At 39.7% G+C, this 17,956-nt stretch overlaps 1 protein-coding gene across 1 annotated transcript; it reads left to right on the top strand.

Moving 5' to 3' along the window:
* Nucleotides 1-5,992: 5,992 nt before the first annotated feature.
* Nucleotides 5,993-17,408, top strand: acvrl1 (activin A receptor like type 1). The gene is made up of 10 exons (XM_022208660.2): nt 5,993-6,641; nt 11,205-11,276; nt 12,451-12,687; nt 12,937-13,139; nt 13,244-13,343; nt 13,430-13,576; nt 13,697-13,972; nt 14,167-14,364; nt 15,853-15,983; nt 16,349-17,408. The coding sequence occupies exons 2-10, from the start codon at nt 11,207-11,209 to the stop codon at nt 16,496-16,498; spliced, it is 1,512 nt and encodes a 503-aa protein (XP_022064352.1). The 5' UTR covers nt 5,993-6,641; nt 11,205-11,206; the 3' UTR covers nt 16,499-17,408.
* Nucleotides 17,409-17,956: the final 548 nt, after the last annotated feature.

The raw sequence follows: 17,956 nt of genomic DNA, 5'->3' as shown, positions 1-17,956 counted from the left end.
TGACCTATCCAAGAGAAAGTGATTTTTTTTTGTTCCTTTACAGCCAACTAAAAGTGAAAGCAGCAAAAAGAATCCAGTGTTTTTTCATGCTTGACGCATTTACAGATGTCTGATTACTGAAACAGAAATTGGATTTCAAAGGTACCTACTCAGCTGCATGAAACGCTTTACTTTTTGGCACCATGAACTTATACAGCTACATTTGCCCTTGAAATGTTTAATTGTCTTAACCGGCATGCATGTGACCGATGACTGCCACCTAACCTTGATTAAATTTTCATTAAAAAGTGACTCTGAGCTCCTTAAGCAAGCCTGTAATGCGCTCTCAACAGTGGCATGGAGTGACTTTTGACCCTGGGCTTGTAAGCTTTTAATCCACTGTACAGCATTATGACGTAACAATTAGCTTTTATTGGTGGTAATCTAAAGTCAAAATAGTTACTTTGACGTCTTGGAGAGCATTTCTTAAATTTATCCCAATTGAATCAATTTAGTTGCATGTATTTCATGTTATCATTAAAAATGGTGGAACTCAATCAGTTTTTCTGGTCCTGAATGAAACATTGACACGTTACATTTTTAGTAATGTGGCTAACTTCCTCTCCACTCACAGAGGAACTTGGTAGCTTAAGGTCAGCTCTAAAAAAAATACCTGTGAAGAGTTCAACCAGAGACCACGCTCAACTTTAACCACGTCTATGACAGCAGATACACATCATCATAAATAGAACCTGATGGTGCAGATTTTGACTCCTGAGAAAGAAGTATGACTAAAGTCAGCAACATGTCATGTTATCCACGACTAAAATACATTCAATAGTAAGTGCAATTCAAACCAGTTGTCTCTTCTCAGTTTGCTTTTGGAATATCACATTTCTTCTACAACAAATACGGGCTCTTCAGGAAAACCGCTTAAGGGAACAGGTGGGGATCTTCAAATCCCAGAGATTAGTGAGAAAGAAAAATAAGTGCTGATTTTAAAAAAAGAACAATTTGCCCTCTTTGCTACGTGACAGCTGATGTGAGAGCTTCCAGCTGTGTCTGCAGCCGTAAGCCAAAACGCAGAGATTACAGAGCCTGAGAACAAGAAGGGGAATTTATATGAAGACGTCTCTTTCAGGCACTGCTGAATGAAGTGTTGTCACATAGCGCAGTCTCTCTGGCATCTAAGAGGCAACTCCGGATTTGACGCACTCTGGCTGTGACAGAATAGCACTGGAGCATCAAAGTGTTGTCTTTAATTTGAGAGGGCTTGTAGTCACCAAATACAGTAAAGTGCAGTATTTCTTAAGACAAAAATATATCCTGAAGTCACCCTCCACTGAAAAAACGCTTCTAATGTTGTCTCTTCACTGTGCAGAATGAAGTACGGTCAAGTAAGGTCAGACATGCAATTTATACAAGTGTGAACGCACTGAGAACAAACATTAAGATTAGACTTCTGTCAGCTGTAATTCATATTTTTACAGTAGCAATGTGTGAGCATGTGAAATCAACATGACAAAGCAAAAGAGGAAGCTTGTGGTGAGGAACCTGTAGTGAATTTTAAATTTTTGCCACCTCTTCCCTCTGTTTTTTTTAGTTATATAGTGAGTTTGTTTAGCTGTCTGCCGGCAAATCTACTGTATTGGTTCCGGTAGTTGAAAGTAATTAAGTACTTAGCAGTTGTACTTTAGTACTTTGAGATATTTGTACTCCATTTTATGGTATTTAACACTTGCATTCCACTACATTTCAGAAGGGAATATTGTACTTTTTGCATGCGATGTCTATCATCAATGAATGGGATGCAGGAAATTGCCAGATCTAGTGGACATGCAGCTTTAGAGCCAAGTGGCGACTTTTTATTGGACAGGAAGTGTAGATAGCAGAAAGAGAGGAGTCTACAGTTTGTATCCAGTCAATCAGAAAACATTGTCAATACACATGTAACCCTTCCTGGCGCTGGAAGTATATTAATATTAGGCTAGATTACTATTTTAGCCTTAACGAACAGGATCTTGAGTGCTTATCAGTTGATGTTGAATTGGCTAAATCGCCTTGTTTAAATAGATGGTATTATAACAAAAAATTACAACAACAAAAAAATAATAATAGTGTGGTGCCTCCACGGTGGAACTACTTAACTCACAAATCTATGAGCTACATGTGTATGTCCCAGAAACAAACAATAAATGTGAAAAATGTTAATACAGTCAAATTATATGAAATTACGCAGGTCAACCAAATAACATATATAACAATCACACATTTAAAATGTAACAGAATGACTTATACTTTTAACAAAGACAGCTTAACTGATTGCAGATTGCATCAACAGTCAGACAGTCCAAACAGTTTTCAGTCTTTAGTTATGAGTGCGTGTGTATAGTCAATTTCAATAGTTTTCAATGTTCAGTTGTGTGTGTGTCTGTGTGTTCCCAATGTTACCAAGCACTTGAGTTTTGTTTATCATTGGGGCCCTTATTAGTTGGTGCACAAACAAAAAAGCCTGGTTGTGCTGCATGGAATAAGGTTCCTATTACTCACGACTCCATGATGCATAGCGATGAAGCAGCAGCAGCAGGTGAGATGCAACAGCGTCATCCGCGTGTCCACGCAAGTTCAACGGCGGGGTCCTTCATCACAGCAGTAGCAACAGGCTAATTAGCATGCACCGTCCTCGAGCGAAGTCCTCAGCTCTCCCAATCCTCCTCAGTGAAAATGGCGGCAGGTGTTTAGAACTAATTGTTTCTGATATCAATACGTGCTTAAATGTCCGCGTTTGAGTCCACGCCTAGAATTTTTCAAGCTAGTAAAAAAAAAAGAACAATAACCCCGGCTAGCGACTAGCCTAGCTGCACTTTGAACTTCGGTATAGTGAGATGCTAAACTGCAAGTTTCAGGAGACAGAAATCTGCTAAATAATAGTTGTGCCAGTACTTAAAGTATGCAGATCTATGACTTTAATCACCTCGACATTTAAACTTGTTTTTTCTCTGATCCTCATCTGCTGTTTCCTTCAACCGCTGTGTACTTTTCTCTCCCTCTTTCTCCACATAGATATGTATAGAAGGGTATATACGACACATCCCTCTCTGAGCGGCGTGCCTACAGAGACTCAATTCCACACTACATCGGACGATCGAGACAAGGGAACTTGGAATAACTTTTCATAGGTAAGAATAGTTTTTGGCTCTTTTTTCATTATTAAATCTCTTCCAGTCTATGAGAGCTAACTGGTTAGCCACTACACTAACCCGAGCTAACAGCTTCACAACCAAATACCAGACATTATTAGTAGCTGTAGTATAGTTGTACAAGCAGTAGTAGTAATACGAAAATTACAAGCAGCAGTAGTAGTATAAGTAGCTGTTAGAGTCGTAGAAGTAGTATCAGCATTTGTAATAGTATTACAAGTTGTAGTGGCAGTGACAGTTTCTGCAGCAGTAGTTAGTGTACTACCACTACTACTAGTAGTAGTCGCATTACTATTAATACCACCAATACTACCAATAGTAGTTATAAGGCCTAACTCATCTATATCCAGATTAGCATCTATGTTCTTCCTCCAAACCCATTTTATGACTGGGATTACAGGCAATTCTTTAGGACTGCTCTCAAATAATTGAAATGTTACTAAACAAGGTTATACTTATCAAATTAAATAGCTTTGGTCTCCAGTATATTGGCTAATTCAGTTCTTTGTCCTTAATTTATTAGCATGATTTCTTTTTAAATATGTTGTTGTGTACATACTTATTTACTTCTCTGTCTACTTTTTTTTACTCCGTGTAGGTTTCCCAAAGACTATGGGTTGAGGAAGAAGTGGGAAGCAGCTCTGAGGAGAGAGGGGTTTGCTGCAAGTATATAACAGCCTAGAGAGAGAGATAAATAAATAATAATTAATATTAATAATAATTCTGTTGTTTATTGTAATTGTGTTGTTTATTGTAAATGTAAATAAACTCTATCCTGTTCTAGTCTATCTCCTTGTTATATGTATATAACAGCCTAAAGAGAGAAATATTAAAAAATGATATTAAGAATTGTGTTGTTTATTGTAAATGTCAATAAACTCTATCCTGTTCTACTCTAGTTCCTTGTTATATGTATATAACAGCCTATACATATATATATATATATATATATATATATATATATATATATATATATACACATATATATATGAATAAATTAATATTAATAAATAGATTACATTTACAATTAAATCTTTTGATCTCAAAATATTTTCTACATATCTAAGTATTTACATTTATATACGTAATGGTTGAACTGAAAAGATTCCCTGACCTCTGGACCTAAAGTAGCCTAGCCACGCTACACCCATGTTTCTGACGGCACAAGGGTCTAGGGAAGCTCGACAGGGAGGGAGGTGGGCTAAAAGGTTGTCTATCAAATCCCTCTGCAGCAATTGGGTAGGTATACAACCAATCAACGCAACGAATAGGCTGACTTAGTTCTGAGCGCACCGGCGGATTGTGGCTAAGTCCCATTAGCTTCCCAACCAGCGGAGCCGCGGAGCCAACTGGTATATTAAGGATTTGCCATATCCCGTCGGCATAAGTCCAAATACGTCTTTCTTCTCAATGAAACACTTAAGTGCTGTCCTTTGTTTATCTTTCAAGTTGAATTTTAGCTTCAAATCTTTAAGGGCTGTGGCTGAAGCCGAGTAGAAAGATAACTGTTTATTGTGCGCTGGTCGTTTCTGTCAGAATCGTCACGCCTCTGTCGTCACTTAGTTACGTCCGCCTTCTGACTCTACACTTCATGGTGATTGGTCCGGCCAGTTTTAGGAGAATCCAGCCTCGAGCCTTATGGAGGGTAACTAGACCCACCCTGGCAGAGAATTAAATTTGTTGCCGTGGGTTGTCTAGCGCGGCTAGGCTAGACCTAAAGAATAAGATAACTAAAGTTGCAGGCTACATTTGTAGGAAGCCTTTTTCTGTGTTTTTTTTCTTTTTCAGATCAAATATTCTCTATCAATAGCACATGTTTTGAGGTTGACAATAAAGTAAACCACACAAAAATCAGTTGAGAAATGAGCAAATTATGATTTATTTTCAATGTACATGCATTGCGTTGAATGGGAACTTTGCCCTTTCCAAGATGACCGCCACACAGGCATGTCACTTAGCCGGTTGCTTCAGCGAGCTGGCTTATCTACTCTTCTATACATATCTATGTTTCTCCAGCGTAGCTTGCACGTAGCGCTGTTTTTCTTCCTGCGTTACCCACACTCACCAACAAAGTCAGTTCTGATCGGCTAAGAGTGCAGCTTTACCAAAACCCCTATTGGCTTGCAATATATCCCTCAAACACCAAAATACATTGGCTGAGTAAACAGGACATTACGCATTGAAAGAGTCATGGGCAACGAGTTTTCACCAGTTATACATATTGTAAAACATTTCTTATAACCATCTACATTTTGCAGGTTGTTACACACATACAGAGAGAGTCTTCTTCCTGAAGGGGTCGTGGTCAACAGCAGCTCAGACACTGAAAGGGCCTGTTTAGAACAAAGCTAAAACCAGGGGTTATGCAGTCATGTGAAAGGAACCATTTTGTAGTATTTTAACCTAAAAAACTGAAATACATATTCTAGGGACTCTTGGCACTTTTATTAATTAAATTAATTTGTTTTAAAAAATGGGTAAAAAACAGGACCTTTAAAAGGAATCGGATATGTCAGTGATGTGTTGACAGCTTGTTTGTGCTGCCCTCAAGTGGGAAAATTCTTAATGTTTTTTTTTCTTTAGTAGAAGAAGTCATAACTCACTTTTTTTGCAGAAAAACACAAATATTGCTGAAATGCGGTTAAAATGTGAGAAGAAAAAACAACTAGTGGAATCTAAATTCATATCTGAATATGACATAATAGCTGAATAACAATTACTTAGATGCTTGCAGGGTTTCTTTTGTGTTTTTTGCTTACGTAAATATGATTGTTTGTCAGTGGGGTCTTTGAAGCACATTCCTGTCAGAGCAGCAGACACGAGTCCACAGGGGAAAAGGAAAATGAGAGGTTTAGCAAGAAACAGGAAAAGCGCTATGAGAACACATTCCAGGCCGAGCAGAGCCTGTCCGGGACAATAAGGGGTGGGACAAAACTCTATACTAGTTTTAAAAATCTCGCAATCTTGCTTTTAAATCAGCGACAGAGACAACAAACAGCGTTCTTACTGACGGGGGCTGACAGTGGAGCCGCCACTCGTGAACTTCTCGACGCGGAAGGAGGCTGATCCCGGTTCTGTTCGGCGGTTTATCAGCGCAGATTTGGACCGAGATGAGATAGACTCCAGCCGGCTGTGTGAGAGCCAAGACCCGGCCAGCTGCCAGATCCAGCTTATTCCCACTTCTTCTACATTTTTCAATCCTCTTTTGATGCGTTTTACGAAGTTTTATTCCTGGATCACGCGAGGAAACAACTTTTTGAGAAACTTCGAAGCAGGAAAGGATGTGAAGTCTGTCTGGATGAAACATCTGCAAACCGAGTTCTTAAAATGACACCAGCTGTTATTTTCATTGCGTTTTGCTTTTCTTTGAAATCACTTTGGCCACGGAGGAATACACGGAGCTGTCTTGATATGCGGCGTTTGGATCTGTCGAGTTGAAAAAAAAGGCGAAGCAGAAAACAGGTAATTAAACTCTTATTTTCTCTCTGTGTGTTGATTTGGTTTAAATCACACATCTGTAAAGCTGTAACCTGTTGCACTGTTGGACAGTAAAGTTATCTCTGACAGCACCATCACTGCTGCACACACGTTTCCAGATGTGAACAGGTGTCAAGTCAAAGACAAAGTAACAGCAATGAACGGACTTATTTTAGCACAAGATTTATGCAGCTTCGCTTTCTATTTTGTGGATCTTTTTTTTACACCATATCCTCTAATAAATGCTGTTTTCTAATTTGCAAAAACATGTTAAACCACATTTATCATGCACATTTGCCGAAAAGCTCCCAATCAGTGGTAATTAACACAATTATCCCACTCAAGTACTGCAAAATGCTGACATATTTGTACCTTGAGTGTTTCTATTTCCATATTAGCCCACTAACATGTGGTTCACTACATTTCAAAGCCAAATATTAAAGTCGATTACTTTTAGAGTTAGCACTAATATAATTCAATTTGTTGAAGTTATAGCAGCAAGTTGCCTTTAACAAGAGGGTTTTACTCATGAAACTAATCACAATCTTTCAAATATGATTTGTTATTGAAATGTGAAACAACCCAAAAGTATTCAAAATAGTTAAAAAATAGCTCTCCATCGTTTAACTGTTGCCAAATTGCTAATTTACATTAAAATTGACACTGAAATTAAGTGTGATTCAGCTGCATAATGACCATTTTTACCTTATTTGAGATGTTTATAACTGACGTATGACTATTTTTATGCAAACAGGATCTGAAAACTTATTTAACCGCTGACTTCTGCTTTCGAAGGAGATTCTTCTCTGAGAATGTGTCAGGGTGAAAAGTTCTCGTCCTAAAATGTGCAGAATTATTTGGCCTACATCTATCTGTGGTTATCACTGTTTCTTTTGCACATCTCTCTCACTCATCATATACAATCGCACATACACATTTGGAAAGACATTTGCCCCTTTTGACTGCAGGTCATATTGGAAGTCACGTGGGGTCCTTTAAGGTAGCTGCTGGTACAAGCTGTGCATCACCCAAACCATGTATTTCCTCTTCTTCTTTCTTTTTGGAAGCATTTTTGTTTGCACAGCATGTCTAAGAAACAGGATATTATTTGTCTTGTCTTTTCCCAGACAAGCTTCCATTGTAGGTATGCATGTGAGAGCATGCAGACAACAACTGCCAAGCCTGTCTTTGAAATCAACAAACTCGCTGTCACCCTAACTAGCAGACAGTCACAATCCCTGGATAGCAGATTTAGAGGTTTTCACCACTTATAAGTCATTAAAAATACAATGTTGGCGTCTACACCACGTGATAGAAGTTTTGACGGTAACGCTGCTTAAAGTTACTTTCCAGAGACGGAGTTAAAAAGGATTTTTTGGTGCAGTGAGGCCCAGCGGAGGGGCTGCTGGAGACTGCTGTGCTGCGCCATGCCCCCACAATCCACCACTGTAACCACACAGTCATCCAGATGGAATGAGAGATCTGCCTCCCATAGTCAAAGCGCTGTAGATGAGAGGAAGAGATGACAATGGATCTTTTCCCCTTGGGTCACGCGGGTGTAGCTATGGACAGAATGGAGACAAACAGGAGAGAGGAAGTCTGCCGGGGCATAAAATCAGTCTTCCTACGATCTAGGACGTGATTGCTGCTCTCTCATATGTCAGAAACCTTGTGGATGAGGAAAATGGTGGCGAGAGAAGTGAGACACAGTTGGCGGTTCTCCGTTGAGAATAAGTGAATTCTGTGGGTGGAGACGTGTTTATGCTATTCTTCCTCTAGATTCACCACCATTGACATGCAGTCAGCACGAATCAGGAAGTGTTTTTCTGCAGCTTGCTGTAAAATATGACTTGTGGTTTTTGTGTTATAGAGTTCAAGGCAGTGGGGTTGAGCTGTGACCCCAGATCGGGGGAAAGTTTAAAGATAGTTCTGGGAAATCTAGCAGAGATGTCACATTTGATTTGACTCTGATAAACACAGGAAACTGTTCATGACGTGTACTTATTTTCAAGAGAGCCAGCGACGTGTTCTTGACTTAAATGCACTTTAACGATAATGAAAATGAAAGAAATAAAATCAGTTAGCATACAGACATTCATATTAAACACCTTTCCTCAGCTGGTTTCTCTTCTATCATATTTGACATGATGAAGGTTATGTGATGGCTTCCTGTACTTAAATGTATCTAGAGAGATGCATCAAAACTAAAGGAGGATATCCGTAGTTTTGTGCTGACGTCTGCAAGTTGCACTGCCAGATGTTTGCAGTTTGAAGGTTGTTTGAAGTTCAAGATGTCGGTTTGGATAGCTTTTCCTATAAGAACACTCAGTGATAAGTACCAGCAAGTAATGGACAATAAACATGAGGGTAAAAATTAGAACGGTTGTATTCAAAAATAAAAAAAGCAAAAAATTCAATGTAAAATGCAGCTTAAAAGAGCATTTTCTATTTCACTGGCAGAAGTATTGCACAAATATTGACCAAACTGTCAAAAATGAGTACTGTTTAAGGAGGTTATCCTTCCCATTGTGATTTCATTGGCACCCCAGCGTTGTCCTCGCCTGACAAACAGAAAACCTACCCAGGAATTAGTCTGGTTCTTAGACCCTGTGACCATTTACAACCCCATCTTCATTCCAGATCTGGACTTGATACAGCATCTAACCTTTGTTCTAAACCCGCCTCCTTTAAAGCCAGTGGATTAACTTATTATGCACAATGCAAGAACACAAAAATAGAGAAAGACACAGTCAATAACATTCAATTAAAAACAATCTTCCTGGTTTTTTTGTTTGAATACAAAGCAGAAAACACACGTCCAATTTAATTTAAACAGTATGTCCAAGCAGATCTGTATGTGCACGAGGTTTATATTTTTGTACTTGAGAACACAATTCAAAGTGCATTGTGAGGTTAATTATGTTTTGTGGTTAAGTATAAGTATAAACAGTTAAGTAACAAGTAGTATTTAGCTTTCATAGGAGAAGAGATTTTCACTTTTTCAGGAAACTCCAATTTGAATCTGATTCATCATTTAGTTGGCAAGTTGTAGGAACAGACTGTCTAACTGGTGTGATTTTTTTTTACTTTTCTCGAGGTGTAAAGTATCGACTAGCTGTATGACTCAATGATGATTCAGTTCAGTGCATGTCAATTTCTTTTCATCTAAAAAAAAAATAGATTTGTGAATGAGGTTTTGGCTCAGTATCTCCATGAAATGAAAATGTGATTCTTATTCCTTATGCAACAAAACAACCTGAAGAGCATGTGAAACTGTAATATGAAGAAGTGTAAATGTTAACTCCAAAAAACGCCAGAGCACAGCAGCGGCGGCTCTGTGAAATTGTTTCGTATTGCTTCATACTGCAGCCACAGTAACTGCCTACGTTTAACTACTTGATCAGAGTGATGCGGTTGCAGGAAACTGGCGTTACTTAACAAATCCAAGGAATGATGATCACATCCTTTGTGTATAATTTTAAGTTTTCCTGGATTTATTGAATCACTTAACTTCCTGAGAAAATAAAGAGTCCCTGTTTTCCACTGCAGTGCAACTAAAACATCATCATCGTTATTAATATTCTGAAGGTTATTTCTAGGATGAATAAATAAATAGTTTAATCTAGGCTTGTGTGATATGGGGAAAATCTGCCATGTGCGATAGCATTGTTTATTTTTGTGATGGCGTCTTTCTGCACTGCATATGAATACGCATCCACATAAAAAGAACGTTAATTTATATTAGAGCCACAGGAAAGTAAAGTTTAATGTCCTCATTTTCATCAAAATTGAACTAAAACTGCTCTCGACATTTTCTTTTCTCCCTCCTCAGCCACCATGCAGGTGAACCTGGTCATTTGCATCCATATTCACACCAGTTATTCTGATCTAACAGGTATAAGCTCACCTGGATGTCTGGTTAGTTGTTTAAAGTGTTCCTTAACAACAACAACAAAAAAAAGCTGGCTTTTTTGCATACTGGCCCTTCTTACTTGCGTGACTGTCAGCAGCGCAACTCTAAACAATGAGCAGACCTGAGTCTCGCCAGCCAGCCGGGTGGGGCCACTCAATGGCAGGAAGCATAGCCATCAATATTTACTCTGCAAGCGGGGCAGCCGAGGAGTCGACAGGCCTGGAGCCTGAGTAGCACAGCGCCACGCACAGTCTCAGCACACATACACAAACACTCTGGAGTGCTGTTCCAGCCTGCTTCCCCCAAAGCCCCCTTTTTCCCACCCAGGGCAATTACAACGCAGGCAGACAGGCTGGGTCCTCTCAGTGTTGTTTTTGACCTCATAGCTTCCTCCTCCTCCTCCTCAGGGTCCGGACTTCAACCACTGTTCAACTCCTCATAGACACCACTATTAAGTTTCCGCCTGTAAATTTCATTAAAGTAGCAGTTTAAATGTCATGGAAGTTGGTTTTATTTTCCATAACACCTCTAATTAAATGTCAGTTTTTCATTATGACAGGCTCTAAGAAAGAAAGAGCAGTGATTGTATTATCATCATCTGATTATGTTTACTCAGTATTTTGGTTGATTCACAGAGATGGCAAGCTCTGCTCTGCTCACAGTGGTGCTCGCTGGAGTTTTTCCGTGGATTTCCGCTGTCCATGCAGGTGAGTTAATGGGCAGGTGTAGAAAATGTTCACTGTTGTGAAGAGCAATCACTTTATTTCATTCAGTTAGACCTCCATTCTTTTCAGAGTATTTTTGACACTGAATCATGCAGTTCTAATGTGATGAATACAGCAAAAGCCCCTGAGGATGCAGCTTTTTTCCATAAACTGGACAGTTCAGTCTCAGTTCTCACCAGCATAAGTAGCTGTTTCCAGCAAACAAGTTCAGACACGATGGATGTAGGTTACCTGTCTGACATGAAAAGGCAGTAAATGAGTAGAACATTGTCAAATATCAGTTCAAGAGCAGATGAATCATAGTCTTTCTGCCTCTTTGTTACCAAAAATTGTTTAAATGTGGACTCAGAGTTCAGAACATACGGAGAAAGAACAACTAGCAGAGCATGAGGATACATTCACTAACTTGATAAGAAGTCTACTAAATTAAGTCTTAAAGGTAGCTTCAAATGATTTGATCCGTTTTAAAACTTTGTCTCACTTTTTGAAATGTGAAATGTTCTGTCTGCAAGTTGTTGCTGAGTTTTGTTTCAGAAAGTAATTTTTATAAGAAAGGTTTTTGTGCATTGACAGTTTAAGTTTTATGCTATTGTCTGCATCCTATGAGTTCAGGTCAGCTCTAAAACTTGCTTTAATTTTAATCTGTAGAAATAAAGGAAATCTTTAGTAGCATATAGCAGAGGCTTGTGAGTTGGGGGTGTTTAGTATACGGAAAATCCTGCAATCACTATGAACATCACATCTCTTCATTCAGTTTTCCACGCATTTCATTGTCTCTTGTTTTATTTTTCTGCTTCTCTCATTCGGAGACAACGTGTTCTTTAAGACGTCTTTCCTGGTGAACCACACAACCTCTGTGTGATGTGTTGTGGCTGCCAGGAAATTGAGTTAGCATCTCTTTCTGTTACAATGAGGGTTTCCCCCTCAAAGAAACCAAGTATCATTTATCACCGTGTATGTCTGAACAAAGTAAGGTAAAGGTGACGGGCCTTGCTTTGCGTGCTCATTTCCCAGATCAGTCATCGCTAGAAGGTTTTATGACTTTACTCTTGGCTGGTCGTGCTTTTTCAGATATGCTGTTGTGACCGTGTCCTCTTATTTGTGTCCCTGACTTTCTGTCAACACAGTTTTTTATTTTTATTTTCCTGTGCTTTAGACACCATAGACGATGGGAAGCAGCTGTGTACATGTGTCAATGAGAAAAACACTTGTGACAATGGAACTTGCAGAGGAGACTACTGTTTCTATACGTGGGTGCAGGGCAGAGAGGAGTGGGGCTGTTTCAGCAAACATAACTACAGAGAGAACTGTTATACCAAAATGGACCACTTCTACGTCTACTGCTGTCAACAGGAGAAATGCAACGCTTTCGCCACACTTCCTCCCAACATTGGTCAGTACCCAAATCTTTGAGCATCACATCCATGAAAAACAAAGCACCAGAGTGAATATCATTTATTCTGTACTGATAGGCAGTAGCTTCCCTCTAGATAGTAACTGCTTCCCCCTTGTGGTCAGTTAGAGCAAACTGATAACAAATGACTTTCCGTTTTTGGACTGACGCTGCACTGAATGTTGCGCTCCAGCAGTCTTACCTTTATTTTAAAAAAGTGACTGAACTAAATGTTTGTTTATCCACAAGATGGGCCGACAACAGCACCTCCATCAGCTCCAGGTCCAGAGGTGTGGATCAGTCTGTCTTTGCTGCTCTTATTCATCATCACCAGTGTCTGTGGTCTGGTGCTATACCTGCGTTTCCGATGTGCACCTTGCAAACTGAAAGAGCCTGAAGAACGTGAGGCTGCTATGCTCAAAGTCCCCAGTGGCGATGACCCCACATACGGCGTAAGAGTTGTTTGATATGAGGCAAAACTTCACCAAAAGATGTTGGTGTTGTTGAGGGTTTTTTTGCTTGGGTTTTATGTGCATGTCTGTATCTCTTTCTCCAGGATATCTTTGATGAGTTTTGTACTTCAGGAAGTGGAACAGGACTTCCATATCTGGTCCAAAGGACTATGGCCAGACAAATTTCACTTATTGAGTGTGTCGGTGAGTCTTTTGTTTCACCATTGCTTCTCTTCATTGTAGTTTTTGTAATTCTTTGCTGTTGTGTAATTGAGTCACTCTGTTTCCAGGTAAAGGCAGATATGGGGAGGTGTGGAGGGGGACGTGGATGGGGGAGAGCGTAGCTGTCAAGATCTTCTCCTCCAGAGACGAGCAGTCCTGGTTCAGAGAGACAGAGATATATAACACTGTACAGCTGCGACATGACAACATCCTGGGTACGGCAGTAGATTAAAGTTCCTAAGAAGCGGTTCTTGTTTTGCATTTCCTGCACAGAGAAAGGTGTGATGTTATATTAGAAAGTGACAGATGAAAAACAGCTTGTACTTTGCTTTTAGGTTTCATAGCCTCTGACATGACATCCAAGAATTCTAGCACCCAGCTGTGGCTCGTCACCCACTACCATGAGATGGGTTCGCTGTATGATTTCCTGCAGTACAGCAGCTTGGAGCCAGAGAGCTGCCTGAGGATGTGCCTGTCTGTGGCCTGTGGCCTGGTCCACCTCCACACCGAGATTGTCAGCTCTCAAGAAAAGCCAGCAATCGCCCACAGGGACCTAAAAAGCCGAAACATCCTGGTAAAACGGAATGGGCAGTGCTGCATCGCTGATCTAGGTAATGGTAGCGCTGAAGCAAAGACAGTGAATCACAAAGAATCCATCAGACCTGTAGATGTCTTTTTTCTGTTGACTGTTAGGATGAATGTGTTGAAACAAAACAGCTATTTCTTGGTGATTTTAATAGTTCTGCTCTTGGTCAGTTATGTTGAAGCTGGAAATGCGCCACAATCAAAAGGTCTGTGCCCACAGGTCTGGCTGTGATACACTCTCAGTCCCACGACTACCTGGATGTGGGCAACAACCCTCGTGTGGGGACCAAGCGATACATGGCCCCCGAGGTGCTGGACGAGACTATTCGTGTGGACACCTTTGAGTCCTATAAGCAAACTGACATCTGGGCTTTGGGCCTGGTCTTCTGGGAAATTACTCGCAGGACCATTGTCAATGGTAAGAAGGCAACAATCCAATAAGAACTGAGCCATCAAGGTCATTTGCAGAGATATTTGTGAACTCTTTTTTTATCTACTTAACCCTCGTGTTGTTCTCAGGGTCAAAAATGACCCGTTTCCCCTGAGCCTCAAAAATAGAGCAGCTTAATTGACTTTTCAACCAAAAATCTTATTTTACATGAAGAAACAACCTGTCCTGCATCACACACTTCATAAATGTCTGTTTTTTCCCTCTTCAGAAGGCAGAAAGACTGTGTTTAATCAATGGACACCACTCATTTTTATTGCATCACACATTAGAACTGTTTTCTTTACTAAAGTTGAGGTTTATTATCACTATTATTGCTGCTAAAAGTACTGCATAGGTATAAACATTATTTGTTTAGCAAAAGAGAGTGCTTCTATATCTTCAGAAAGAACCAGAAATGTACAGAAAGTAGCTTTAAATGCATTTTTGAAGGAAAACAACACTGTACTGTAGACTGTAAAATGGAATTGTACAGTATACAGTATGGAAAAGTCATTGAATTTTAAGTTGAAATAAGGTAATTTAGGGTTTTTCTGTGTTATTAAACATAGTGACTGGGTAATTTTTGACCCAAAGACAACAAAGGGGTAAACTAACCAAAGGAAATGTACAGTGTATAAACTGTGCATCTGTGGATCTTTTAGAAATGAATGTTTCACTGATTCACACACAGTGAAAATGTGTTTGGTCTGTCACGTCAGCCTGGGTTTGGTAGAGCATACATAAGAAGCAGTTAGTCTCATGTCTCTCAGCAGTCCACTGTTTTTCTAGTCTGTGTCTGTCTCTGCTATCCTCTCTCATGATTAGCACTACAGTAATTATAAACAGTCTTATCTGGTGTCAGCACTCACTTGTACATAGTCCAGATACTCGTACGCGCAATTTGTAGATCCAAGCACACATTCATGCACACAGACACACACATGCATAAGCACGCATGCAGACGGGTACACATCCATAACTTTGTGTGTGTGTGTGTGTGTGTGTGTGTGTGTGTGTGTGTGTGTGTGTGTGTGTGTGTGTGTGTGTGTGTGTGTGTGTGTGTGTGTGTGTGTGTGTGTGTGCGTGTGTGTGTGTGTGTGTGTGCGCTTTGTGGCTCACTCAGCGGGACTTCCACATTTCCATCCCAGCATAGTCACCAGGGAGTTGATATCTTTCCCCGCTCTCTTGTTTAGTCAAACATACTTTACCAAACTCCCACTGCACCCTATCTCAATCTCCAAGTATGCTGTTTCAGGCCACGTATGAAGGGAAATGTATGTTCTGGAAATGTATGAGCAGATAAAAACCGCTAGAAGCAGTTCATTTTATCTATTCATGAGATTTATAATTTGATAATTGGAGTTTCTCTGATAGTATCAGCCAACTCTGTGCATTTTCCTGCAGCATACATTGGCTTTTAGCAGTTTTTCTTCTGCTAACAAAATGGCTGGGTTTTTGTGTGCATTTTTTTTTCAGGGATTGTAGAGGAGTACCGCCCTCCCTTCTTTGACCTGGTGCCGTCAGATCCCAGCTTTGAGGAGATGAAGAAGGTGGTTTGTGTGGACCAGCAGAGGCCCAGTCTGCACAACAGACTCCACTCCCATCCTGTAGGTCATCTGATAACACAAACACACACAAATGCAACTACTTTTGTCATATCTCTACACATGTAATCACTTCTTCTGTTTCTGTCTTCTGAAACTGGTGATGAGGCGATTACAATTCTATTAACAACCAGATGGATTAAGAAAATGTCAGCTTTTCATGTATTTATACACACATCCCACACTACGATCCTGTCTGTTTTACAGTGAGTTTGTGGTTCTGGCAATTACATTCTCTCAAATCTCTGCACAATTTATCCCATCTTCCCATGTTTAGCAGCCACATGATCCTAACATCACACAGGAACACGTCAATGCTGCGACGACCACATGCTATTTTACATTTACGCTTTGGTCTGTGTGTGCAGATCCTGTCGGCCATCGTAAAGCTCATGAAGGAGTGTTGGTACCAGAACCCATCTGCCCGCCTCACGGCTTTGAGGGTGAAGAAGACTCTTTCCAAACTGGACCAGGACAGCGACTTCAGCATCGAGAAACTCAAGCGGGACATATTATAGACCAGAGCACCGGCTGGAAACAGGGACACAAGATCGAAACCACCAGAGGGGATTTGGCACCACATTCCAACAGCGCAGCGAGGTGCATATCATTAGCATATTTTGAGCCAATGACTCACACAGTAACTGCATTATATTAAAACCACATGACTTTGAGCAGGAGCGTCTAGACTCTTGCCCCCACGGCTATGCCTTTTTTTTTCTTTTCTTTTTTTTCCCTATAAGCTAATTTTCATTTGCCATGTTTCTGGCACTTCTTAGCAAGAGGTCCCAGAAAAGTATTTTTCTTTTTTGCTTCATTAAGCTAAGAAACCTTTAGGTCATACGCTTCTACAGCAGAGTCATTATCACAATTCACATAGGTAGGTTTTTGCCACAGCTCTCTTTCAGTGTTATTATTTTAATCTCCATTGTTGCAACAGAATGGAAACTTGAGCATAGCACAGTTACTCCTCCTCTTATTAAGAGGAGTAATGATATACAGTATGATGTATGGACTTTCCCATAATGGCCAAAGCTATAAGCAACCGCAGCAAGCATGAAGAATGGTTGTCCTTATTTTATAATACTGGAAACATACCAAAGCACATTACCTGTTCTGTATGCATATTTAACTTAAGTAAAATCTATTACCTGCACATAGTTTGAGCTATTTAGTTGTACATATTCTAACAGCAATGAAGCTGTTGTATCACCATTGGATTTATTGTAAATATATTTCAAAAGGGATATTATTTTGTACTATTCAGAAATGAGACACGTTTTATATACTTGTTTTTATCACACAGAATGTTTTTTTTATATATATTTCTGTCAACCGAAAAAGCACCATCACAGTTCCTGTGGGTAAATGGATTCACAAACAGATATGTAATGTTGTATATCTTGAATAAAGGATTGTATTTTTTAAGCACCTGTGCCGCTTTTGTGGCAATAATCTTTGCAATTCTCTATTTGACCAGTAGAGGTCATCAGATAACAGACAAACAAGCGTCCTTGTAGATACAGTAGTGCTGCTTCCTCAGGGAGATTTATGGTGTGAGCAATGTACAATTCTCTTTTCATTTGCGCTGCATCATTTTACAACTATTTTTCTTTAAAAAGATAAGAAAGTCAAGGTCAATATTTTGTCAAACTCATCATCAGTTAAATAGGAGTTTATTCTTTTGCACAACCTTTATATGGATATTTAAACAGCGATAACTTAGAGGACTCTAGCAAAGAATGCAACACATCATGATAACATCTTCTCATGCATTTTCTCTCAGTCACATACTGAGATGCTAAGATAGAAAATATAAAGAATAGAATGTAAAACGAACCCGACTGACTGGGGATTACGCGCTGCAAATAGTCTCTAATGCATTTGCTTGCATTATGTTCTGATGTAATATTCTTTGGACCCTGCAGATACTAAAATGTATTTTTTATTATGTTGGTCATAAAGAAAGAATTCAA

The sequence above is a fragment of the Acanthochromis polyacanthus genome, chromosome 6 (genome assembly GCF_021347895.1).
Source record: "Acanthochromis polyacanthus isolate Apoly-LR-REF ecotype Palm Island chromosome 6, KAUST_Apoly_ChrSc, whole genome shotgun sequence".
Lineage (NCBI taxonomy): Eukaryota > Metazoa > Chordata > Actinopteri > Pomacentridae > Acanthochromis > Acanthochromis polyacanthus.
This window is presented reverse-complemented; position numbering and strand designations above follow the sequence as displayed.